The following is a 26,811-nucleotide window of genomic DNA, read 5'->3' as shown; positions in this document are numbered from 1 at the left end:
TAGTTCAATGTACAGTTCAAATAACAAACACATGAACCCCCCCTTCAAAAAAGCTATAAACCTAGGGGGAAACACTGAACAGGTCAGAATAAGTATGTTATTTAATTTTTATATGTATATATCTGTTATGCTGTATGATGATGTAACATTATTTCAAAGAAAACAAAAATAACAACTTTATTCGTCTGCAGCGGCAATGAGAGGTATATTGAATAAAGTCGTTATTTTAGTTTTCTTTGCGCACAAAAAGTATTCTCGTAGCTTCATAAAACAGATTTTTAATAGATTTTACATTTGATTTATTCCTGTGATAGAAAAGCTGAATTTTCAGCAGTAATTACTTTAGTGTCACATGATGCTGATTTTCTGTTCAAGAAACATTTCTTATTATTATTATCAATGTTTAAGACAGTTGAGCTGCTTCATATTTTTTTGTGGAAACTGACACAAAGTTAAGTTAAGTCTTAAGTTCTGTCTGAACAGTATTTATTTTAAATAGACATCTTTGGCAACATTATACTATAAATGCTGTTATTGTCACTTTTGACATTTCAATTTAACATTTACTTCCTTGATGAATAGAAGTAATCCTTTCTTTCAAAGTATATAAAATTAGGAATTATTTCTGGTTTGACACATTTCACTCTTTCAGGTCCTGCTAGTTTCACAGGAGTGGTCAGTGCAGAGTTTCACATTCACTGGGGTCCTGCGGTCATCAGTGGAGTCTTACAAGCACTTGGTATGTGTGATCAACCATTATTGTCCCAAAATGTTCTGAAATATGTCCTCGAAAACCCTTTATGTTCATTTTATCATGATACATTTATTTTGCAAACAGCTAGTTATTGAATCAGCATTTGAACACTAGATGGCAGCATATGTTTTGTACTTTGTCATCTGAACCACATATTAACATTGTTTTCCAGTTGCTGCTTTTGTGTTACAAAAATATTGCAGCAGCAACCTAAATTACTTCAACATGTTTATCAGTAAAGGGGGCAGGAAATTCCAGACAGATGCTATAGACATGCATAATGTAGGAATTGTAAGGGGCCGTTCACACAGAACTCGTTTTTCCATTCCAGTGCGCTACTTTTCCATTGTTTTTTTATATAAACACACACTAGACAGACATGACCGTTGCGCACATGTCTCGCCTCTTTTAAAACCATTCCCGTTTTAGGCGCAAAGACGCATTCTGTATGAATGGCTAAGTGATGTACGTGTTTGATGGTTTCCTAATGGACGTGAATCAGTGATACACACAAAAAACTTGTGCGTTTAGTGAGCAGAACACTTAGGATTTCTCCTGGAGAACTGCCCATTGTGATACAATTTTTCTTTTAAATACACTCCTGTTGAAAAGTGGCAGTAACAACATTTATAATGTTACAAACAATTTCAGTTTCAAATAAATGCTGTGCTTTGGAACTTTCTAGTTATCCAAAGAAAGAAAAAAATCATGGTTTCCAAAAAATATGAAGCAGCACAATTGTTTTCAACATTATAATAAGAAATGTTACTTCAGCAGCAAATTAGCATATTGAGGTCAAAGAAAAAATAGGGGTTCAAGCATCAAAACAATAAAAGTTTAATACAACTTTCCTTTTTTTTGTATATTAGAATGTGTCCTGTTTGTTTGTTTTTTCCAGAGCAAAAAATAATGACTACCATACATTTTTACCATGATTTTTGAAAGACACAACTAAAATGTTATGCAGTGTAACAATAGTTTATATACCAATTTAAGGATCACAGTGCACTGCAGCCTACAAAAACTAATTAATAGTCATTTTAAATCTTTATCAATCTTTGCCACTATTTTTCAAACCACTAGGTTTTACCCATTAGTCAGCAATACATTTTTATTCATTTAAAATAGAATACAATTTAGTATGAATTGTATTCTATTTTATTGTATGGGATTGTATGAATTACAATCCCCCAATTGTAAGTCGCTTTGGATAAAAGCGTCTGCTAAATGACTAAATGTAAATGTAAATGTAGTATGATCAGTTCTTCTTTTATATGTTTTAATAAGAACAGCAGTGTTTCCCCTGCCATTATATTAGGGGGGCACCCCGCACCCACCCTTGAAGGTCAAGTTAATTTAATTTAATTTAATCTATATAGCGCCAGATCACAACAGAAGTCATTTACGGTTACCTCTCTTATAGAACTGGTCTACACCTTGTTTTTTTATTAAACAAATTAATGGCCTTATGTTATTTATCTTGTTTACACAACGACATGTAATTTCTGTCTCTACATGGTCGCTCGTTTCAATTCTCCTCTACTCTCTTTATCGCACATGGCAGAGTTCCACCCCGATGCGCGCATACACACACACACACACACACACACACACACACACACACACACATACGCACATATGTTCATGTGAAGTAATTACAGCCCACTGGATATGTCCTGCCCAAATTTACAGTTTGAATAAACAATATATCTATAAAGCTGTGCTCAACAAGCTAACAGGGTTCTAAAAATAATGATCCATTATGTATAATACACTGTTTTTTGCTTTTGTAGCAAAAGCTTTTGTACCCCGTGGGGACCACAATTTAGGTCCCCACCGTGACACGAGTCCCCATGAGTCTGTGTGTAGTCAGGTTTAAGTCCCCACCAGGACACACAGACAGACACGTGAACACCACCACCAGTGCGTTGGAAAATGTTGCGTCAATCACCTGAAAAGCAGACAAAACTATCTATAAAGCTGCACACTTTGTGGATAATTGTCATAAAAATAAATGTTCCGATGTTTAGTTCAATGTACAGTTCAAATAAGAAACACATGAACCCCCCCTTCAAAAAAGCTATAAACCTAGGGGGAAACACTGAACAGGTCAGAATAAGTATGTTATTTAATTTTTATATGTATATATCTGTTATGCTGAATTATGATGGAACATTATTTCACCCATATTTTGACATTTTATTTTTACAAAAGCTATTTTAAACCTTACAGTAGACACCTTACTTGCATTTAATATGCTTTTTATGTATACAAAAATCATTTTTAAATTTAATTTGATGCAAACATCAAAATGGGACGTCTCAACCCTAAAATGATTTCTGAAGGATCATGTGACACTGAAGACTGGAGTTAATGGATGCTCAAAATTCAGTTTTGCATCACAGGCATAAACTGTATTTTAAATTCTATTAATAGAGTTATTTTAAATTGTAATAATATTTCACAGTACTGCTGTTTTACTGGATGTTTGATTAAATAAATGCAGCCCTGGTGAGCAGAAAAGACTAGAAGGCGGGATCCAAGTCATATCTAGAGATCAGAATATCATAGAGAATTGAAGGGTGGGTTATTTTGACTTGGAGAAACTCCCTGAAAACCACATACAGAACACTAGCTGTAAGGAACAAAACACCCAGTTTTCCCATTCTTCTCCTCATTTTGTAACACTAGAGCACCTCTAACTAAACACATTCAAAATTGTACATGTGCTATGGGTAATTGCAAAAGCTGTTTTCCTTGTAGTGTGAGGCAGAATGGATTGTTAATGTGATTTACTGTGGAACATTTGTCATAAGTGTGCTCACATGAGAGGTTATTAAATAATTCCAGCATTTACTGCTAGATTGGGCAGTGTTGTCTCTCTGTCAGGGATGGTGTCCATCTATTGTTTGTGTGTAAGAGTGTGTTGATTGCTTGAGTCAGTGAGGAGCAGAGAGCAGGAGACAGGACATCCTAAGCAGGGTGTGCGCCAAGCCGACAGAGCCCTCAGGAGGACCCAGTGTGATGTCAGCTATTGGTTTGTGTAAAGACTCCAAGAAGAAGGTTTTTGGTAACAAGCACCAAGGATTTAAAAAAAATTTAATTCTGGAAATAAACAAGGTCTCAAAATTTTGGGGGAAAAACATTATAACAAAGAAAAGTTATGACACAAAAAAGGATTAGAAATATTATACAAGATTTTTGAACACAGCCCTCATGCAGATGCTTTCATTAAAGCAAACAGCGACATACTAAATACTAAGATGTTCTGATCTTCATGGTAGTTTTTTCAAACTTTTCACTTAAATTATGCTGAGAACTAATTGAAACAATTTATTCTGGTCCTCAAATTGGATTGATTGAATAGCTTTCTAAGACTGGTATGCCAGTTGATGCAGTCGCTGAATCTTTCACTCAACTGTTTTGTTCAAAAATACTGATTCATTCAGGCACAAAAAAAACTGAAACTAGGAAAATTGTCTAAAATTTACACTGCAGTTCAAAAGTTTGGTCTCCTGTGTTCACCCAGGCTGCATTTATTTGATCAAAAACACAATAATATTGTAAAATATTATTACAATTTAAAATAGCGGTTTACTACTTGAATATATTGTAAAATGTAATTTATTCCTGTGACGCAAAGCTGAATTTTCAGCATCATTACGCCAGTCTGCTTAATATTTTTGTTGAAACCATCATGCATTTTTCAGGATTTTTTGATAAAGTTCAAAAGAACAGCATTTATTTGAAATAGAAATCTTTTTTTTATAATATAAAAACCTTACTGTCACTTTTAAGCAATTGACGCTTTGCAAAGACCCGCCCCCTTCATTACTGTTGCTACGTCCAACAAACCATGCCTCATGCCACACATCATGTTCTCACGCAGTGAAAAATACATCGCAGAGCAAAGAGGACACTGACAATAGGCCGACAGACAAGACAGAGCTGGTAACTATTGGCATGAAACAAAGTCTCGGCTTTCAAATTTTGTCATGTTTTAAGAAATTCAAACAATAAATACGGTTTTGTGGCTCTTTAATGTGTCGTGAGAAATCACTTGTAGCGCCCCCAGTTGAAGCGGCATGTTATAGCATAGTTATAGCATGAAATAAACATAAATGAACATCAGAAGATTGAATCTAGTTTCAACCGCGGAAAGACGTCAATACACATTTTTCAAGCTTTAGTGAGACTATTACCGACATTCTGTGGAATTATGACTAAGTTGTTGTATTTGTGTGTTTTGTCAATTATAGTGCTTGGCACATGTAGAGGTGAGGATGAACTCATAGAGGATAGAATCTTAAATGACGGTACGTCTCCTCACATGGATCCCTGTCACTGATTCATTTCCAGAATGGTTTGCGAGACTTTCTTGTTAGTATTGACCTCAGAGAAACCACAGCAGATGTTGAGAGAAGGAATCAAGACCATTGCAAGTCTCATTGAGAGATGTTGTAGTTGTGCCTAAAAATACAGCATGTACAGTTAATGCACATGCCATCCTTTGTCCAACTTATTCAGATGTTTGGGTGTTATGTTTACATTAGAGTCTGTTCCTCTGGAGAATTGAGGGATTTCATTGTGCGTCAAGGAACAAGTCTGTCATTGACCATCTCCTTCCTCTGAGCGTTACAGACGGGCTGTAAAGTCACTAATAGAGGTCATGAAAAATAGTGTTTCCCCTCCATTGACACACTTCTAGTGTGCCAAAGCGCTGTGAATTTGTATGTTCAGTGCAAATTATTTTTATCCTTGTCTTTTAAAGTTAGATCCCTTTTGCTGTTTATCCCTTGTGCATCCTTATGACTTCTTCATTTAAAAAAAAAAATTTTTTGGCTCTGTTAATGCAAACTAACCAAATTATTGCCAAAATGTGTTTTTCTTAATGTGGAATGTGGCATTTTAATATTTCACCCTCATTTCTTTTCATAAATCAGTTTTACACTAAGGACAAAAAATAGTTACACTCAGGACATTAAGGACAAAGATGTCTCCATTAAAAGTGCAATTTTTAATCCTAGTGAATTTTTATTCCCATAAAATCATGCATTCGTTTTTAACAGGCTTTGATTGTGTTGGCAAGGCTTCAAAATGTGTACGTTTTTTTGTTTTGTAGAAAATACTCACTTTTTTCCCTGTTTTCTACTCACAAAAGGCCAATTGAATTGAAGTTATGTAATTAGAATTGTGTGAATGTATTGGCATCATTATAAGAGTGTGACTTGTTTGTTTGGTTGAAATTTTATTTAGAACTAGTTTAACAAAAATAATTTTTTTTAAATGTAACATTGCACAAAAATAATAAAGCGTCAAAATAATATGGTTTCTGATCATATCCAATTCATTTATAAATAAATAAATTCTGCTTAGCATTTAGCATATGGAAAATATATATATATATATATATATATTTTCATAAAAAAACAACAACAGTGGGATTATGTAAACAAACTGGCATTTAAAGGGTTAAAATTCAAAAAAATAAATGAATTTTTGGTAGTTATGACAGACTAAAGTTGGTAAAAAAAATCTCTGTTAGTGAAAGTGGGAAAATAGTATATAATAAATTAATATATAGTATTTGTGTAATCTTTTTGACATGGACATTGTTTGTCCTCCAAGTACCTCTGTTTAACTTTTTCAAAAACATTGCATTTCAGTTTACAAAATGTAAAATTACCACATCAACAATAACCTGCATACATTTGTTAGAGCCTGTTCAACCCTGACACATTAACTGTTTGATCTGTTGCAGACTGATATGGAAAATCACCTTTCGGATCAGCGGAGAGGAGAGCGTCTGCGCAGCGGCGTTCAGGTGGTCATCGCTGGAAGCACTAACTCCGGCCTGCTTAACATGCTCAGTAAGATCAGACCTACTACCTGTGTGAAATATTCAATTATGCTAAATACATTTCAAATATGATGGGTTTGTGTTTAGTAAGTGTCAAACTAAATCCTTGCTTCATACAGACTAGTGGTTCTCAGATTTCACTCTTGATATTGTGTGTGTGGTGACCCAACAGCAGCATATTAACATACTAGAGTAAAACTAAACATTCAGAAAATCAAACACTGAAATATATTTATTTATTAATAACAATAATTATAGTACAAACTTTTCATCTTTGCTGCAAGTGAACTTGCATTTAATCTGGATTTTATGTTCTTTTATTTCACATAGTTTTGTTCATCTGTGTAATTTGACTTCTACCATAATAACAGATGAATCAGTGCTGAAATATTTTATTGGATGTACAGCGTTTGATGTCAGAGTAAAGGATGTGGGAAGTGTTTTGTTCTCCCTAATGCATTATTATTTGCTTAAAAACTCTGCAGGATTATATAGTTAGTTTCTTTTTTTCTTTTTCAGAAGAAATAGGTCGGGATCCAGAACTGAAATACTGCTGTCCCAAATGTGAGGGGTTTCAAACTTTTTGATTTTTGAAATGTTCTGCATATAGAATATTATTGCAAATATAAAGCAAGCTTTTTATGTTCATGAATGAAAGCTGTGATAGAAACTTGGTGACCGTTTGAAATAAATTACATTTTACAATATTTTGACATTTATTAAGCAGTTATTTTAAGTTTTAGTAATATTTCACAATTTTTACTGTATTTGTGATCAAATAAATGCAGCCTTGGTAAGAATAAGATATTTCATTCAAAAAGATAAAGAAATCTGACAGACCCCAAACTTTGATTGTGTTAGCTTTGACAGCAACAACAATTGTTTTTTGTTTAAATCATTTTTTCTATTTTCTTTTTAATGGATCCTATAGCATCTTTCGCTGCCCCCTAGACCTTATTGTTTGTTTCTTCAACTTATAAGAAAATAAAATATATTTCTGCTGTTCTACTGTTTGTTCTTTTGTCCACACTATCATTTTTATTCATTTGGGCAAGTTAGTCTTGAGTGAACAAAACATTGCATCAAATCAGGTTTCCATATGTATGGGAATATCATGTTTTACTTAAAACGGTTAAACAGATTTTAGGGGCAAAATAGTCACATTGTCCTATGACAAAAGGATAATGGTTGTGATAAATGCACATAAAGTGCACATAAAGTGACACCGTATGGCCTTTAATGACGTTTATCTCTGACCTCTGTGCTCTCCAGTAGCAGAAGGGGATGTTTGGATATCACCACACGTCCTGCCCCGAATTACCCCACATTCATCAGGCCTGTTATTGTTTGCGGTCCAGCTTGCAGCGCTGTGCTCTGCTGTCAGTTCCTGTGTAGTTTAATTTAATTAAGCATTTTGTGAATTCAATTATGCTTAAACCTAAAAAATGGAATTTCAAGAATGTAGCACATTTTGCACTTGAAGATTTGAGATTTGAACATTTGAAAAGATTTAGAAATGTAAAAGTTGTTGATTTTAGGATTGGTAATGTATATAACCTCTGAAAGGAAGTTCTCACAAAGAGCACTTGAGTGAAACTGGCCTCTTCCTTCCAGTGTGCATATGGAGATATACTTTAATTCCAGACTGTACCAGAATGGCAACAACGTTTCTTCAAACTTTCATCCGCTCAAGGAAACTGCAGAGCGCAGCACTGGTTTAGAGCGGTTTATTGTGTTGATATATGTGCAGTTATTTTGGTTCAGCGCTGAGCAGCAGAGAACAAAAGACAAAAGGGGAAGAGATGCTGAAGTTGTTTTATTCAAGTATTTATTTAGGTATTCAAGGGGTTTTATTTATAGGTGTTTTATGTAATTATTCAGTTCCAGACAGATCATAGCTAACATGCTGTTCAAAAACAGATAATTAGATAATAAAAACATTCAATGTTAAAGTGCCTTGCTAATGAATGAAATGCTGACATTTTATAGAAAATAACATCTTTAAGAACTTGCCTACATAAAAAAACTAAACGCATCAGACCACAATATGACATTGTGGTCTCTTATGCACCTCTTATGGTTTATTTAATGGTGATTTATAGTGATTTTGTATTATAAAGAAATAATTAATTCAAGGGTACTTGGCAAATAAATAAATGCACATGAATTATTGCTGCCATTCAAAAGATTAATTGGCAACATGGATATATAAAGATGGTTATTTTTTTTTGTACTACGCTTTTGGATCTTATTTTAAGCTCTATTTTTAGGAAGAAATTTCCTTATCTCATCTAAGAAAAATGCATATGTTCCTGCCCATGCTTATTATTTGCCCATCACTGTAACACTGGTCTGTTAGATGTCACGTTTCTACAGGATGTGAACTTTGTGTTGTTTTTTTGTGCTTGTAATCATCACATTTTAAATATAATAAATCTTGGTTTTCTTGAAGCCTTGGGCATCTCCCTAGGTAATACCTCTGCCCTCCATCCTGAGAAAATGAAAGACTTTGGAGAAGTCTGAGTCTAAGAACAAAATGTCTCATGGGCCCCCCAACATCTCAGCGAACTAGTTTTTATTGTCCTTGGACATGCAATATGTGCATTGCTGTATGGCAAGCCATTTTAACATTTATTCCTTAAAGTGACGTGACATGTGGCCAAGTATGGTTACCCATAATAGGAATTAGTGCTCTGCATTTAACCCATCCTTAGTGCACACACACAGCAGTGAACACACACACACCATGAACACACACCCAGAGCAGTGGGCAGCCATTTATGCTGCGGTGCCCGGTGCCTTGCTCAAGGGCACCTCAGTCGTGGTATTGAAGGTGGGAGAGAGCGCTGTACATTCACTCCCCCCACCTACAATCCCTGCCGGTACGAGACTTGAACCTGCAACCTTTGGGTTATGAGTCCAACTCTCTAACCATTAGGCCACGACTTCCCAAAACATACTAATATCAATTTTCATGCTATTAGTACTTATTTTGTAGCTACTAGTGTATATTCCATTAGGTACTAGCGCTTATTCTGTGTTTATTCTTTGGCCACTAGCAACTTTTTAATAATATTAATACTTAATAATTAGATACTTATTTAAATAGTGACTGTCTTTTTAAATATTGCTAGAAAGCATTCATTACTTATTAAATGCTATTACTTTTCAGTAGACACTTGTTCCTATTTAATAGATAGAAACTATCTTCCTATCTTACTAGTCACAACTGTTATAGTCAGATTGACCATTGTAGAGTTCATTTAAAAATCTTACTAGTAAAATAGAAAATCTTACAAGTAACACTTCGAATAATGAATGAATGAATAAGTAACAGTGTATAATAATATATACTAGTGTCTAAAAAAATAAGTAGTAGTACCTAATGAATAACTACTAGAATATAAAAAATTATGTTCTAGTCACAATAGGAATACATACTAGTCAAAACTGAGTAGTTGATATCTGAATGACAGATCCCCATAGAAGTCAGTAAAAAAATGTAAATGTGTTACTAGTAGCAATAGAATAGTTACTAGTCACTAAGTTATAGTATCTAATAAATTAGTGTCTAATAAAAAGTACTATCGTCTAATGAATAAGTACTAGTATCTAATGAATAGCTACTAGTATCTTACAATAAGTACTAGTGTTTATTTAGTAGGTACTAGTGTCTAATGAATGAATACCAGTATCTAATAAATAAGAACTGGTATCTAATGAATAAATACTAGTGTCTTTTAAAAAGTTTCTAGTACCTTAAGAATAAACACTATTAGTCAATAAATAAGTATTAGTACCTAACAAAATAGATACTACTAGCTAAAAAAAAACAAGTACTAGTACAGTGTTTCTCAACCCTGGTCCTGGGCGCCCCCAACACTGCACATTTTGTATGTCTCCCTTATCTGACACACCTATTTCAGGTCCTGGAGTTTCTTTTAATGAGCTAATGAGTTGAATCAGGTGTGTTTGATTAGGGAGACACACAAAATGTGCAGTGCTGGGGGGCACCCAGGACCAAGGTTGAGAAACACTGTACTAGTAGAATCAAAATAGTACGTTTTATAAATTAAATGTTAAAATGGCTTGCCATATACCAAATCAGAACTGGACAGTTCTAAGTCAAAAATTTGAAATGAGTTACTAGTAACAATTGAATATTTACTAGTCACTATTTAAATAAATATTAGTATCTAATGAATAAGTACTAGTATCTATTTAATAGGTACTAGTATCTAATGAATTAGGAAAGGAAAGGATGTGTGGCCAAGTATGCTGTCTCATACTTGGAATTTGTGCTCTGCATTTAACCCATCCAAGTGCGCGCACACACAGCAGTGAGTAGTGAACAAACACGCACACACACACACACACACTCACACACACACACACACACACACAGGAGCAGTTGGGGGTTCGGTGCCTTGCTCAAGGGTCTCACCTCAGTCGTGGTATTGAGGGTGCAGAGAGCGCTGGATATTCACTCCCCCCACCTACAATCTCTGCCGGACCTGAGACTCAAACCCTCAACTTTCCGGTTACAAGTCTGACTCTCTAACCATCCTTAAGAATTAGTTCCAGTATCTAACAATCAGTACTAAAATATAATGAATAAGTACTAGTATCTTTAAAAAGCTTTTAAAAGTGTAGCAAAATAATTTAGTTTTAGTAAAAAGTTTAGTAGCATGAAAATAGACACTCATTTGAAGGGTTAAATCAGGGGTGCCCAAACTCGGTCCTGGAGGGCCGGCGTCCTGCAGAGTTTAGCTCTGACTTGCCTCAACACACCTGCCTTCAAGTTTCTAGTATGCTTAGTAAGAGCTTGATTAGCTGGTTCAGGTCTGTTTAATTGGGGTTGGAGCTAAACTCTTCAGGACACCGGCCCTCCAGGACCGAGTTTGGGCACCCCTGGGTTAAATAGTGCAGTTCTTTGTTGTCTTTATTAGTTTCTGAACTAATTGCCGTATCTTCTCTCACTCTGTAAAGCTCAGCGTCCTGCTGCCGTAGTAATAAATATTGCTATCCTAAAAATGGCCCATAGAAGGGGAAATATCTCTCAAGATGTTTTTGCAACTCACTGAGGGGAAATTATCTGTTTATTCACAGATTTAGATATAGGTGTGTGGCACATTTTTTCACGACTGAATAGACATGGGAGGTTATGCAATAATATAAAGAGTTTAGTTACATAATGTTTGCAGAAAAAGAGGTGGAAGTTTAATAATGACCAAAAATTATTTTTTGCAATAATGAATTTAATTATAATTAAATTTCATTTAAATAATGAAATTATTTACAAACAAAAACAAGTGCCATGTCTTTTAAAAGAACAGGTTGCAAAAGAAGTCTGTTTGGTTTGAAACTATAGATGGTTGTTAAAGTTGAACTTGAGGACAAACAGACCAGAATTTTTGTTTCTTTGTTTATTTTTGTCAGGAAAACTGCACATTATTAATACCTAAACAACATTTTCACAATTTTGATTTGACATTTTTGATTTCATTTTTTCGAGAAACCACGATGCCTTTTTACTGATATTCAAACTTTTCACACTCATTTTTTTTTCATAATAACTATTTAATTAATTTAAACAACTAGCTACAATTATAAGTGAGCAACACAACAAATTTTAGACAAAGCCCAACAAATTTATTTTGGTCATTTAGACCAGAGGTGCCAAAATATACGAAGAGCCCAAAATTCAACTTGATTGAGTTTTGTGTGCCAAAAGTGAATGTTGCATTATATCCAATTATATTGTATTAAAAATGTCAATAATTAAACAAAAAATATATATTTAAAATTTAAAATTAAGTTCACTTTTTAAATTTACATTTCAATGCAAAAATAAAACAAACAAACAAAAAAAGCAAACATTTAAATTAGAAATGAACATGTTTTGATGGCATGTTTTTCCTTTATGTTTTTATATGGTATGGTGGGCAAAATCAAAGGTCATTAGACCGTACAGATCACAAAATCACTACGCATAAACAGCACAATTCATATTAATCCTTATTAATTAATCAATAAAATAGAATTTTAAAACAGAAAAAAATAAATGTTCCTGCATTTTAGAACAAATTATTATTTTTGAAAAATACAGTATAAAAAGGTCTATCATAATTTATTTGCATATATCTTTTTAAAGTTTTATTTTATCTAATGCAATGCAATTCAAACATTTTAAGCATGCACAACCGTGTCCAAGTGCCATCGTTGCACATTAGGCATTTCCTTTGTCACAGTTTACCTTTGTGTGTCGCAGTGCGTGATATTTTTCTGCCTGTACAGTATGCTGTGATTTACTAAAGTGATGGCATAGACAGGAAGTGGCCAGTTTGTTTCTGTGAGGTCAGAGGTTGTAAGATGCTGACCAGGCTCAGGAAACAGGCTTAAGAAACGACCTTCCGCTGCTGCCCACATGAAGCAGGCAGATCTGTCTCTTGTGGTCGTCGACTTGATGCAGCTTCCTTCAGAGCCCCAGCTAGTGCCCGTCTTCCTCAGCGGACACTTAAAGAGTATCCTTGAGCACTCATCTCACAGGCAGGACTGCATCCTGATCCTCAACAAAAGTGACCTCATCTCCACCATGCACAACCGCAGCATCCAGGTGGCTGTCCAGGAGGCTGCTGATGCCTCCCATTACTACAAACAAAAGTAATGAGAACCTGGTATGTTCCTTTTTTATGTGTCTAATTGACATGAACAAGTTCTTTGAAAAACATGACCTTTGAAACATGTCTAGTCTTCATGCTCTATGTTGACTTTGGTTTCACTAATAATAAACAAACATTTGCATAAAGCATCCATATTTGTCCATGCCCGTGTTGATTGATTGGAGTATTAAAAACTTGAAAAGTGATAATTTAAGGTACATTTAGAACATATAAAAATGTGCGATTAAGTTGCCATTAATCACGAGTTAACTCATGACAATCATGTGATTAAGCGCAATTAAATATTTTAAGCGATTGACAGCCCTAATATATATATATATATACATACATACACACACACACACGTATATAATGTTGATTTCCAGTTTTTCACACTTACAACAGAGGGACTTGTACACAGTTATTGCAAAAGGTGTAAAGATTTTAAATATAGCTTCTAGAGGGCAGTAATAAATAAAGATAACAGATTTACCTGATAGAATGTTTAAAATCTTTTTTTAAATGTAGTTGAAAAATCTACAAACCTGACCTGATCAGTCTAAGCAGGCAACAGAAGAGCGCACTGTAACCAGAAAAATCTGTCATTTTTTTATTGCATATAGTAGGCAGAGTTTCAAATCTCGGCTTCCCCAAAAACAATTAAATGTCCTCCCAATGGCTGATTTGCAAAGGATGACTTCACACTAGCCTTGGCAGGAGGATTTCTTATTTGTTCTGGCCGCATTGAGTTCAAACACGCTGGAGGCGATCTGATGCAGCTGAGCATTCTCTGTGTTCAACTGTACCGGCTGTTGAGGAAGGAGGTGTTCAGAAATGGTCCCCACGGCCCTTTGTTCTCCTGTCAATCTGACATTCATTTAAATGTTTATGTGTGCTTGCTGAACTCTTCACCCGTTTGACGACATTGGGGTGCCAGGAGCTGTGCGCAGCACGCTGTACCTTCTGCCTTCCTCTCATTCATGACGCTGTTGTGTTGTTGTTTCTGCTGATTAGCGGGGTTAAAAAGCTCCCATAAATCTCACTGGCCTTTGCTCTGCTTTATGAGGTTGATGGAGAGGCCAAAATGTTCAGAAGGAACTGCCGTAGAACACATAGATTCCTTCAGAACGGTGTTATACATTTTATAGAGATTGCATAAAGAAAATTATTTACCAATCTCGGTACAGAACACATTCAGCATTGACAAATTTTCTGTCTTTTGTTAATTCCTCTTTATATTAAACACACCACACCCAAAAACTGAATCTTTAAATATAGTATTATGTACTGTATCATCAGAGTGCATGTTTAATATTTTAAATATTTTACATTTTGTTGTTATTAGTAACAATTAGTTGGCTATTAACATATCGTACAGGATATTCCTGTATATTCATAATGACATTCATCCAAAAGTGTGTGTGTATATATATATATTTAAATACAGGTTTAATAAAAAAGAAAAGAAAACAGGAGTTGATTTTAATGATTATTTATTTATTCAAAACAGACTGATCAACATATTAAAAAGAAACAAAATATTTAGAAAACAAAAACAATAAAAAGGACATTAAAACTGGTTCAAACAATCACTGCAACACAATTAATGTGTAAAGAACATTATATACATCACAACTCACATGGAGGTTTCACAGAACCAGGTTCTCTCAGTATTTAACAACTGATGCTGTAAATTTTTTTATTTAATATTAACTGTGTGCTTTGTAGGAAAGGCAGTCTCACATTTTTAGATCTGCACCACTCTAAATAACTGAATAACTGATTGAGACCTCAGAAGTACATCATGTCTTGCAAGTTCACAGCCCATGATGCTTAAATACAACTATACAATGAACTAAACATTAGAGCGCACGTACATTCACAGTGATCTACAGTGACAACGTTATTTACAAAAGAGATCACAGGCTCAAAATCAGGAAACTCCCACACACAAGACACTCAGAAACTCAGAGTCCGGCCTTGAGATTCAGATCATTCCCTTCTCCACACCCAGCCTGCGGAAAAGAGCGAAAACAATAAAAAAAGACATTCTGAATCACTCAGCCTGATATGGGTAATTAAAGGGATAGTTCACCCAAAAATGAAAATTTGATGTTTATCTGCTTACCCCCAGGGCATCCGAGATGTAGGTGACTTTGTTTCTACAGTAGAACACAAACTGAGATTTTTAACTCAAACCGTTGCAGTCTGTCAGTCCTATAATGTCAGTGGATATTTGGAACCAAATGAAACCCTGCGCCTCATGATGATACATTGATGTGAAAAGACACGAAACGATCGGTCTGTGCAAGAAACTGAACAGTATTTATATAGTTTTTTACCTCTGATTTTCATCTTCAGCCAGCGCGTGAGGCATCTTCTTCTTCTTCTTTACGGCGGATCGCAGACTTATAAGTGCATTACCGCCACATATCTCTCAAATGCACCACTGACATTCCCAATTGAGATTGTAGATAGAGTGTCAATGGTCCATTTGAGAGATAGGTGGCGGTAATGCACTTATAAGTCTGCGATCCACCGTAAAGCAAGAAGAAGACGTGTCACGCCCGACTGAAGAAGAAGACGCGAACGCGCTCAGGACAGTTCAGACATTGCAGTGAAAATCAGAGGAAAAAACGATATAAATATTGTTCACTTTCTTGCACAGACCGATCGTTTGGTGTCTTTTCACATCAATGTATCGTCACGAGCCGCAGGGTTTAATTTGGTTTTGTTTGTGTATGTTTTATGACTCTCAAAGCCGTGATTCCCATCCACTGACATTACAGTACTGACAGACTGCAACGGTTTGAGTTAAAAATCTCCGTTTGTGTTCTACTGAAGAAACAAAGTCACCTACATCTTGGATGCCCTGGGGGTCCAACACCTGCTTTAGGATTAGATATTTCCAGGCAGATTGGTGATAAACTCTGCGGGACGCAAAAGCAGAATTGGACAGCACTGGTGTAGCATGTAACAAATGAACAGTAATGCCCTGCACACTTTATAGTGATTATATTGACTTTCCAGTTAATAAAGACCACTTACCTTTAGTGGTTAATGGCCCCTACCAGGTGTGGCTATGCCAGGGGGTTGAAGACCAGCAGGTCTGGGCTGCACAAACCGTGAAGATTGATTTGAGTTAATTACAATACGCTCTACAGCTTTCAAACATGCAATTAGGCTAAAAATGGCCACCATGGAAGATTTTCCAGATGTTTTAAGCGTCATCATAACTCCCACCTGTTGTGTGCAGCCATTTCGCAGGGATATAAGGGTGGCGTCATTCACAGAAAGTTGGGCTTCTAGTAGGTCTTTGGCGTCCCTCAGTCTGCTTTGCTCCTTGAGAAGCTGCTCCAGCTGCTTGTCATACTTCTGTTGGGCATCCTGCAGTTTTTTGCTGCTCTCCGCAGCCTCTTTCTCCCGGTCCATTTTGCACTTGTCTAGTTCTGAAGTCAGTCCCGTGTTCTGTACTTCCAACCGGCTGCTCTGTTTTTGAATGCTGGAGACCTTCGCTCCCACGTTGTCCAGGTAGCTCTGGAACTTGTCCTCCACCTGTCGAGAGAGGCTGGAGCAGTTGGAGCGAATCCTTTCCATCTGCTCTTCCTGTTTCGGGCAGGTGAGGTGAAACGTGACCGAGTTGGTGAAGAAGTTGTCGATTTTGGTCAGGAAGGCACTTGTGACCGTCTGGATGCCTTGGAGGGACTCTGCAAAGTCTTCTTTGCATTTCTTGGTGTACACATCAAGCTGGGATTTCAAGTTCATGGATTCTTGTCTCAGCTGAATCACCTGGCTGTGATGTTCATTTTTATCCTTCACTGCGTTGTCCAAGTCAGTTTTAAGGTACTCCACCGTTTGGCTGAAGTTGCTCTTAAGTATTCCATATAGAACTTTCTGCTGTTCCAGAAGAGTATTTAGAGTTTTTATTTCACCTGAGAAGAGAAAAGAGAGCCATGTCAGCAGGACGGTCTCTTTGTGAAATTGGTTATTCATTGATTGCACTCACCATTCTGATTGTTGTTGCTTGGTGGACATGGGAGTGGAGTATATCGAGTGCTTGGAATCTTTGCTTTATTGGCCTCACAGAGAGACTGTAAAACAGCCAGTCAAAATGCTTGTAATTATTGTTAGGGTTTCAAGATTAATCACACCTTATAATATCAAGACAAAAATTAAACTTTAGTCCTCCTTTGCACACTCTCATGTCATTGCACGCCTGTATGACTTACTTTTTTCTGTCAAGCCACAAAGATATTTGAAAAAATGTCTCCAGTTTTTCATTTGTCCATACAATGAAAATCAGTGTCAAATTATTTTGAGCCCCATTGACCAAAACAATGGCAACATCCTTCAAAGAATCTTTTTGTTTGTTCAACAGAAGAAAGTAAGTCATACAGGTTTGGAACGATGTAAGAGTGTGTAAATTATGACATACACTGCCGTTTAAATGTTTGGGATCAGTAAGACTTATGCTCATCAAGGCTGTATTTATTTGATCAAAAATACAGAAATGTTGTGAAATATTATTGCAATTTCTAATGTTGGTTTCCTATTTTAATATACTTTAAAATATAATTTATTTCTGTGACGCAGTGCTGAATTTATCAGCCAATACTCCAGTCTTCAGTGCCACACGAACCTTCAGAAATCATTCTGATATGCTGATTTATTATTAGTTTTGAAGCTGTTGTGCTCCTTAATATTTTTTTTTGGTAACGTGATACTTTTTTCTCTGATTCTTTGATGAATAAAAAGTTTAAAAGAACAGCATTTATTCAAAATAAAAATCTTTTCTAACAGTATGTCTTTACTATCACTTTTTATCAATTTAACATCCTTGCTAAATAAGTATTAATTTCTTTAGAAAAAATTACTGACCACAAATTTTTGAATAGTAGTGTATATTGTAACACAAAATGTCTATTTTGAGTAAACACTATTCTTTTAAACTTTTTATTTATCAAAATGCATTTTTTTCCCGTATGCAGCCTTGACGAGCATAAGAATCTTCTTTAAAAAAACATTAGACATTTTACTGATCCCCAAACACTGTACAAGCAAATAAAAGACTTACAAGTGACTTCTGCAAGTTACTGCTCTTGATCGTTGTTAAGTTCAAATCATTTTTCAGTTTTGCGATCTCTTTATCCGCCGCATCCTTCTCTCCAGTCTTTGCCTTGAGGGCGCCGGTGAGGTCAGCTTTGTCTTTTCTGAGTTTGGTGTTGTCTGTAGAGAGCTTGTTGAAGGCCAGCTCCAGCTCTTCCACTCTCTTCTCCTCGGCCGTCTTCTCTGGCTGGCCGTACACGAGGAAGAGCACCAAACTGGCGATGATGAGGGACTGGATCAGAGACGAGAAGAAGAAGACGATCCTCATGTAGTAGCCGCAGCTTTTCCCCTTCTTCGCCTTGTGGATCTTTTTCGTCTCCAGTCCGAGAGTGGCCCGGGAGTAGCTGCTGTTGTACATTTCTGAGGTCCGGTTGTGGGAATGAGACAGACCTTCGGACGGTTGTGATACTACAGCTTTGTTATGAAAAGCAATGGTCAGAGGTTACACTTGTGGGTAATGACATGTAAACACTTCTGCCAGGACTCGGGGCGGGAGCTGTGTTTATAAGACACACTTCCCATGCCGTGACTCTTTCCGGGCCCTCCCCGGGAAAGCTCCAGAGGTTAACGGTACTTCACGCCGAACCTACGGAGATCTCCAGAGACAGCCAGAGCTCCTCCCGAACTTTCCCTCATAAATCACACCAAACCCTGTCGAGGAATGCAGACCACCGTCAAACATCTAGATAGCACTTATTTCATAATCTCTGTAGTTGTTCTTGGCGTCCATATTGGTAGGTATTTCTCAGTTTGAGTTAATTAACTTAATATCAGCTGTCCTTTTGGAATCAGCCACTTTGGCCAAGAAAAACAATGTTCCTGCAAAGGACAAAAGCTGGTCCTTCCATCTCTTCCTGGATCAGACCAGATATGATGATAACACATCTGATCAAAACAACCCACCTGAAACCGTTTCCTGCAGAGCCGCATTGGTGGAGTCGGAGGGACAACAATAGTGACCCCTCATCCTCCTCGCAGGAATGAATAACAAACTCTCCCAGAAGTCCAGGAGGCGGCAGCACATTTGATCCCGGGCTGGCGATGACGCTCGCAGCTGACAGTCGTGTCTGGGAGAGTGTGAAGAGGGGACGTAAAGTAAGTCAGGGCTTTTCCTGCAGGCCATTGTCTCCTTGCCAATCCGTCCTCAGCGGAAAGTCATTTACAGAGGGTTTTTGAAACGAACTGAAAGTTCTCACAAAATTCCCTTACAGAACGCTTAAAGACAAAAACAGGAAGCTGATTCTGCAAAAGACAGCCGAACACAAGACAAATGAGCTGTGGTTATTATAGGGCATCAGAGTCAGAGCTCAACATCTAGTCATTACTCCAAGAATTTTTGGGTCTCTCAAGCATTCAAGGGACAGTTCACCCAAAAATGAAAATTGCCATCATTTATCATTTTCTTCTGCTGAACACGAAAGAAGATATTTTAAAGATTGTTGTTAACCAAACAGCTGCTGGTTCCCATTGACTTCCATAGAATTTCCCCCCAATACTAGCAGCTGATTGGGTTCAAACATTCTTGAAAATATTTTCTTTTGTGTTCAGCAGAAGAAAGAAACTTGAGGGTGAGTAAATGATGACAGTATTTTAATTTCCTTTTAAGTTTAATTTTAAAGATAATTTCAAGCAAAATTGTATTATTTACTCACCGTCATGTCAGTTGTCTCTGGGAAACAAAAGTTGAGCATTACAGACAATCAGTAATTCACATATTTGTAGGCATTCACTCTTAAAAATAAAAGTTATTTTTTGGCAATTATTGTTCCAAGGATGTTTAACATCCATGGAAACGTTTCTTTCCATAGAATGTCCTTTAGATTATTCAAATGTCCGTCACACTAAGAAAATACTTTTTTTTAACAACTGTGCACTTTGGGGATACTTCAGGGAACCAAAGATGGTTCTTCTATGGCCAAAAAAAAAAATGGAATCCTTATTTTTAAGAGACTTTTTCTAAGAATTTAGCATCTTGATTTAGGTTTTCCTCCATCTTTGTTTACAGCTTGGAACAAAATTGTTCCCAGAACTAAGGAGGTTGCAGGGTGAAAAAGGTTAATGATTATTAACACAATAATGGAGAGAAAAAAATGTGCCCTGAAAGCTCTTCCGACTATTATCTGTGAACCTTTGTGCTGCTCAACAGCAGGATACAGAATCACAGATGCATACGAGTTTGTGTGGTCAAAGAATAAAACAAAGCAAATTCTTCTTTAAAAAACAAACAATTCCAGTTAATAATCCCAAAAGTAAATTCCCCAATGTAATCAACATTATTCACTATGAAGACTAATGACTGTTTTTTTGTTGTTGTTGTTCAGCTGTACTCCTGCAACCTCTTGTGGACACAATTGCATTGCTGCTTTCATTTTCCCATCTAGAGTTTTGTTTTGCATATCTACAAGTAAACAGTATCTTTAGTGGATATGTTGCATATTCTTCACCACAACAACAAAAAAATCCCCTAGTTCGAAATGCTTGTCACCGACCGGCATGTACACATTATTATCAGTACATGCTTTGCACTTTTTTTTTATTCAAACCCTTCCTCCAAATGTAAAATTCACTGGTGCTCTCCAATACTTTATTAACTGGATGTACATTTAGCACAGTATACAATAATAAAGCAATAAGCCCCAAGAAGTCGTGGTTGACAGCGAATTTATAACAGCTAAGGGGCGTTGTTAAGCACGACGCAAAGCACTTTTATAAAACGGTTATTCCATATACGTAGTAAGGTTTCACAAAATAAAACCGAGCAAATAAAGTGTAATGATTTTAATAAAAACATTAATCTTCCGCCAAACAATGTAGTTCCTCAGAATTGGTTGTGGTTGCAACAAAGTGGTTGCAGAGTAACGTAAACAAAGGTGTTTGTGTTTGTAGAGTAATTTACAACAGCTTCGAACGTGGCTCAGCCAATCAGAATCAAGGACCGGAACTATCTGTTTTATAATGCAGTGTAGCATACGTCCATATAAAATCTGGTGCAGTAATCTGAAATATCATCTGATTTGGTGGAATATAGTAACCAATAATATCATAGATTGCTTTTCACGATCCAGTCAAATTATGATGGACAGCATCAAGCCCTGCCCATTATAGTTCCCACAAATTTTTTTTTTAACTTAATGTCCGTTCAAATACCTTAGTTAACATGGGTGAACAATCTGTCCACAGCTACACGGTTTCTATACCATAATATTTTTTGGTTTGTATGTAAGGCACCCATGTAGCAAATGAGTCCCACAGAGCATTTACGTTTCATTTATTCGAGAGGAACAAGCAAACAGTATTTATTAGTTGCTGTCTAGATGAAACCATTAGAAGTCAATGGATCTCTACGGCCATCATTCACATGTAAAATCTCCACCACATAGCAAGCAGACGTTTGAGAGGTGTATCATGTATCCCTTTACACGACGTTGATAGCTGACATTCTCAAAAACTAATTGGTTCGCTTTAATCGACTGTGCCACAACAGGGTCTTGAGCTAGTGTGGTTATTCTGCTGTGCTAAATTAAGACACTGAAGTTTTCAAAAGTAATAAAAGAGGCATTTCCAGTACAGAAAGAGCGGACAAGGCCCGTATATACGCAGTTATTCACAGGTCAAGCCTTCATTTTGGAGTGGATCAGTCTGTGGTTATGCAGTCTCACACCGTGGCTTCGTTCTCCGGCGCGTCGTCCTCCTCCAGCAGACTGTAGGACGCGTGGCTCTGGAAGGGTCTCTGCAGCGGGTGGCACAGCAGTTTGGCCATGCAGTTGTGCAGCTCAAGAGCAGGACCACACAGTGACACCTCAAAGCAATAACACATTCCCTTAGAGTCCAGCTCACTGAAGGAGGCGTACACGTCCTGACAACACAGACACAAACATTCAGTATCCTCCTTATAAAAACTGAAGCGTAAGATTCAAGGGAATCATAGGACGCTCAAACCTTCCAGCTAGTGTCTTCTGTTTGTTCTTCAGTGCCGTTATGAAGATAAACAACATCAAAGAAGAAATAGGGAGACTGCAGCATTTTCTGAAAAAAAAAAAGAAAAAGAGAATATTAGGAACATGCAGGATTACTCATTTAATGAAGATACTGTTATTTTAAGTATCACTGAGATACTGTTATAGTGTTTGTTATTATTTAAGATTTTATTTTTATATTTTATGATTTCATGTTAATTTTAGTTTAAATTGTACTTTTTAGTTTAAGTTTAATTTTGTTTTTGTGATTTTTTTACTAGTTTTTGTAGTTTTTACATGTCTATATAGTTTTTATTAATTATTTTTAATAATAATTATTTAAAAAATATATATTTTAAATAGTACATATTTCATATTTTCTATACACAGTGAATAATTGTATATGGAAATAATAATAATACTAAGTAACATATATATATTTTTTAAGTTTTAAAATTATTATTGTTGTTTTCTGTGAAACGTTTAAGGTATTCATCTTGGATCTGAAAATGCAAATCATTTACGAAACATTGATATGAAGAAAATGTCTTTCCTAACTGAATACGATAAACCAACCATTTAATTTAAAACCTGTAAAATTACCCATTAAATGACTCCAGTTTCTGTAGAGACATCTCCTCAGAAAGGTCCAAACAGATGATCTGTTTAAAAAAAAAAAGACAATTTCACTGACGGAAGTGTTTTCAGATGCAGATATCCTGAAGTTCTGTTTATTTACAGCTGTACCACTTTCTCGGGGCTGTTGACTCGTGGCGCCCGCAGGTGTAGCTCGGCTGATGGGGGGATCTGGGTGCCGATGGCCGCCTGAGGGGGTTTGGGTCTTTCCTTCACTGTGGAAGCCATGGCAGGCAGGCTGGCGGTGGAGTTTCCCGTGGCAGTAACAGGTGCAGCTGCAGCGGAGGCAGAAGTCGGAGGGCTGTCGGAGCTGGCCGCCTCTCCCTCTCCCTCCACACGGCTGCCCACGGCCGGCTGCGGCGGGGACGCCAGGCTGTTGTTCAGGCTGCCAGTGCTGCTGCGCCGGTCCTCCGCACCCTCCGGATTGGAGCGGGTCCTGGGTCTCAGCTCCACCATCTGCTCCTCTCCATCTGCCTGACCGGGCTCAGGGGTCTCCATTACAACCTGTCAGCATCCAAATCACACCAATAATGAAGAATAACAATAGAAACCAAACACATACTAAATACTGTACATGCTTTGTACTGAATATTTGAATGGCGACTGAATAAGGAGGAAATAAAAGCAAACATTCTTGAATTATTTCACTCGCAAGCAGCAGCAGCAAAAATTACAATATAGGTCTTATTTTAAAAATCTAAACCTAAATGTGACCCTGGAGCCATATATTTGTAGCAAAAGCCAACAATACATTGTATGAGTCAAAATGATTGATAAAGGTAAAGCTCATGTTCCATGAAGATATTTTGTAAATATCCTACAGTAAATATATCAAAACTTAATTTTTGATTAGTAGCATGCATTGCTAAAAACTTCATTTGGACAACTTTAAAAGCGATTTTCTCAATATTTAGATTTTTTTGCATCCTCAGATTCCAGATTTACAAATAACAAAACACATGCATGTATATATATATATGTATATATTTAAGAAAAATATATTATGTTTATCTATTAAATATATATATATATATATATATATAACATAAAATATAAGTAAATAAATATTTTCTAAATATACTGTATGTGTGTGTATTTACATATATATACATAATAAACATACACAGTACACATATAATATGTAAACAAAAACTTTTATTTTGGATGCGATTAATCGTTTGACAGCACTAGTTTTTAAGTATTCGTTTGTATGAAGCAAAGGCAGTGCATTAACAGTCGAGATTTCAGATAATCTGATAACATTATTATCAGATGTTTCAGATAACAGTCGAGAACGTAAGAGACTTGTGCAGGTAGAATAGCGAAATAACGTATAACAATAACTTACCAAGCATGCAACAGATGAAAATGGTGAGGGGAAATGATGCACAATTGATTTCAAAATATTATTCTCCAGCACTTCCTCGTTCGCTTCTGTGTCGTCTTTTCAGAGTCAAATACTGAAGAGTGTTTCTGATCAAGAGCGCCTCTAGCGGACTGGAGAGTTACTGCGGCTTCAGCGCTCCAAACGACCTTTGAGGGTCAACAACCAAACTAAAACTAAATTCAATAGAAAACAAGTCATAATAATATATAAATATACTCCTCAAGGGTCCATCGAATCTGGTTTCATCAACTGAATATCTGAATTAAAAATCATACTATAAAAAAAATGATTGCAATTTTAGATATAAAAGACTAAAAATGCAAAATTAAAGACCTTTTTAATTGGTTAATGATACGTTCCCTTACTATATATGGTGAAAAATGTTATAGATCTAACCATAGATTTCATGCTTTACAATAAAATACTGTTAAACAGTAATGTGGAAGTGAAACTGAACAAATAATTTGTCATCATAAAAATTGAAAAACCATATCCCACAATTCTTTGCGACACTTTGTAGTATTTTGTTTAAATGATTGTGTTAATAGTTGCTATATATATATATACAACTATATATGGATACAACAAACAATGCTATATATATATATATATATATAGCATTGTTAGTTGTATCCACAATGTACCTTCAGCATATATGTATCATTCTCTTTATAATCCTGTGCTATTAAGTTATAAGTTATATATATATGAAAATTGCAGTTTGAAATGTGAAATTAACAGGGTGTTTTGTAAATATGCACCAATGTACCTTCAGCATATATGTATCATTCTCTTTATAATCCTGTGCTATTAAGTTATAAGTTATATATATATATGAAAATTGCAGTTTGAAATGTGAAATTAACAGGGTGTTTTGTAAATATGCACATTTTTGCTGTACTTATGGAATTATTCTGCCAAACACAGCTGCCATTTATTTTGTAAAAATGTTTAATTTAACATTTAAATGAAAATTTTTAATAAATAAACACAATTTAAATAATAATCCCTGAACTGTGCGGGTTGTATCTAGAATAACTGTTTCATTTATATACTGTACACAGCTTCTCCAAAGCAGAGACTAAGTCATTTTGATACAGCATATTTCAGTCTTTTTAAAGAATATTTTCTAAAGCCATGTCCCCAAAATAGAAGCACTGCAGTAATGATCATTAAAATTAGAGGATTTATAAAGAATTGATTTATAAACAGCAAGATTTATCAAACAATGTCTTACAAAGATAGAGAGTCAAACATAATCCAAGCAGGAAAAGATCTGAGGAGACAGTGGGTGGAGACGACAATCAAGAGATGTGTTTAGCAGTGAAGTGGAGAAGAGCAGTGCTTGATCTGGAGCTCCCAGCTCTGCCTTCACATGCCCAAGCAACAGAGGAGGAGACACACAAACTCTCTGACAGCACTCTGGATCACACTGCAACGCTCTTTCAGTCATCTGCAGAGGAGGACTGAACCTGAACCGAGCTCAGGCCAATGATGGAGGTGAGTTTCTGGAACAGTGATGCAATTTATGCTGAATCGGAAGCAGAAAAATAGCATTAAGCTTTGTTTTAAACACAAACTTTGTAGTGCAAGCCAGTTCAATGAATTGCTTTTGAAGTAAAAAACATTCAGCATATTTTCAGCAGAAATCATGGGGAGTTCTAGTCACTTGTTTGTCATTTGTAACTGTGCTGAGAATTTATAATAGTTCACCATTTTCTAACCAACCTATAGTTAAATTATATTTCTAGCTGAATGCTGAGGAGAACGGTATTGAGAGTTGCTTTTCTCACATTGAGCGAGCAGCAGCACCATGCAGCAGCAGGAAGTGCAGTTACAGGATGTGCCTGCTTCCTCCTGTTCCTCCCCTCAGAACAAAAGAGTGATGTAGAAAACAACAACACCCATGTTGCTTTCTCTGGCATCTTCATGAGTCGATGTATAATTTTTTTTACATTATACAACAGTAGATATAAGGACAAAATACTATTTAGATTCTTTTTTAGTTGTTATTGGAACATGTTCAATGTTAACTCCTCTTCATTTCTAATAAAATTCACTGTGACGTTTAAATTGTCATTGCAAAAAAGTCAATTTGGGTTGGAGAAAGCACTAGCATTATTTGTTTGTTCATGCCACTTGAGGGCTTTTCACACTGCGCTTAACCCCAGGTTATCTTCGTTCTAAACTACACTATATATGTGCATTTCACACTGATAATTTAGAAGGACCCCCTCATAATTATAACAGTGATTAAGCACATCATTTACTCTTAGATGCTATTGGAACTTCCATTTAAATTTTTCTGTATTGTGTTTTTTTTGTTTTCTGGACTCTATTTTAGTTCAATAGTTAAATTAAATAGTAATCAAAAAGCATGTCTAATAAATTGTAATCATGACATTATTACTATTGCTATTATTATTACTTTGAATAGTACATTGTACTGT

General features: G+C 36.0%; 3 protein-coding genes across 3 annotated transcripts in view; 1 reads left to right on the top strand and 2 right to left on the bottom strand.

Moving 5' to 3' along the window:
• Window positions 1-14,859: 14,859 nt before the first annotated feature.
• LOC107597160 (plasmalemma vesicle-associated protein-like) lies at window positions 14,860-19,606 on the bottom strand. Its single transcript, XM_016288111.1, has 6 exons — window positions 19,286-19,606; window positions 18,351-19,033; window positions 17,283-17,367; window positions 16,520-17,208; window positions 16,325-16,390; window positions 14,860-15,291 (listed from the first exon to the last, which is right to left on the bottom strand). Exons 2-5 carry the CDS (start codon window positions 18,738-18,740, stop codon window positions 16,334-16,336), a joined length of 1,221 nt encoding a protein of 406 aa, XP_016143597.1. The 5' UTR covers window positions 18,741-19,033; window positions 19,286-19,606; the 3' UTR covers window positions 14,860-15,291; window positions 16,325-16,333.
• A 1,672-nt stretch (window positions 19,607-21,278) lies between these two features.
• Window positions 21,279-24,445, bottom strand: LOC107597198 (BRISC and BRCA1-A complex member 1-like). Its single transcript, XM_016288152.1, has 6 exons — window positions 24,323-24,445; window positions 23,086-23,478; window positions 22,942-23,000; window positions 22,814-22,841; window positions 22,322-22,408; window positions 21,279-22,238 (listed from the first exon to the last, which is right to left on the bottom strand). Exons 2-6 carry the CDS (start codon window positions 23,470-23,472, stop codon window positions 22,038-22,040), a joined length of 762 nt encoding a protein of 253 aa, XP_016143638.1. The 5' UTR covers window positions 23,473-23,478; window positions 24,323-24,445; the 3' UTR covers window positions 21,279-22,037.
• A 1,213-nt stretch (window positions 24,446-25,658) lies between these two features.
• LOC107597197 (Usher syndrome type-1C protein-binding protein 1-like) overlaps window positions 25,659-26,811 on the top strand; it is a 12,769-nt gene continuing 11,616 nt past the window's right edge. Inside the window, 1 exon segment of the mRNA XM_016288151.1 lies at window positions 25,659-25,861. Within this exon segment, the coding sequence (XP_016143637.1) occupies window positions 25,853-25,861 (9 nt within the window). The 5' untranslated portion in view covers window positions 25,659-25,852.

This window comes from Sinocyclocheilus grahami, unplaced genomic scaffold (genome assembly GCF_001515645.1).
Source record: "Sinocyclocheilus grahami isolate Dianchi unplaced genomic scaffold, SAMN03320097.WGS_v1.1 scaffold229.1, whole genome shotgun sequence".
Lineage (NCBI taxonomy): Eukaryota > Metazoa > Chordata > Actinopteri > Cypriniformes > Cyprinidae > Sinocyclocheilus > Sinocyclocheilus grahami.
Note: the sequence above shows the minus strand (reverse complement) of the source record. Positions and strands in the feature narration are given on the sequence as shown.

Excerpts from the sequence above, each read along its gene's own strand:
- LOC107597198 (XM_016288152.1), bottom strand. The coding sequence starts at position 23,472 with ATGGAGACCCCTGAGCCCGGTCAGGCAGATGGAGAGGAGCAGATGGTG. Across the intron at positions 23,001-23,085 it reads TCAACAGCCCCGAGAAAGTG|ATCATCTGTTTGGACCTTTC; the intron begins GTACAGCTGTAA and ends TTTTTTAAACAG. Across the intron at positions 22,409-22,813 it reads TGAATACCTTAAACGTTTCA|AAAATGCTGCAGTCTCCCTA; the intron begins CAGAAAACAACA and ends TTTTTTTTTCAG.
- LOC107597160 (XM_016288111.1), bottom strand. The coding sequence starts at position 18,740 with ATGTACAACAGCAGCTACTCCCGGGCCACTCTCGGACTGGAGACGAAA. Across the intron at positions 17,209-17,282 it reads AAGCAACAACAATCAGAATG|GTGAAATAAAAACTCTAAAT; the intron begins GTGAGTGCAATC and ends TTCTCTTCTCAG. Across the intron at positions 16,391-16,519 it reads GAAATGGCTGCACACAACAG|CCCAGACCTGCTGGTCTTCA; the intron begins GTGGGAGTTATG and ends CGGTTTGTGCAG.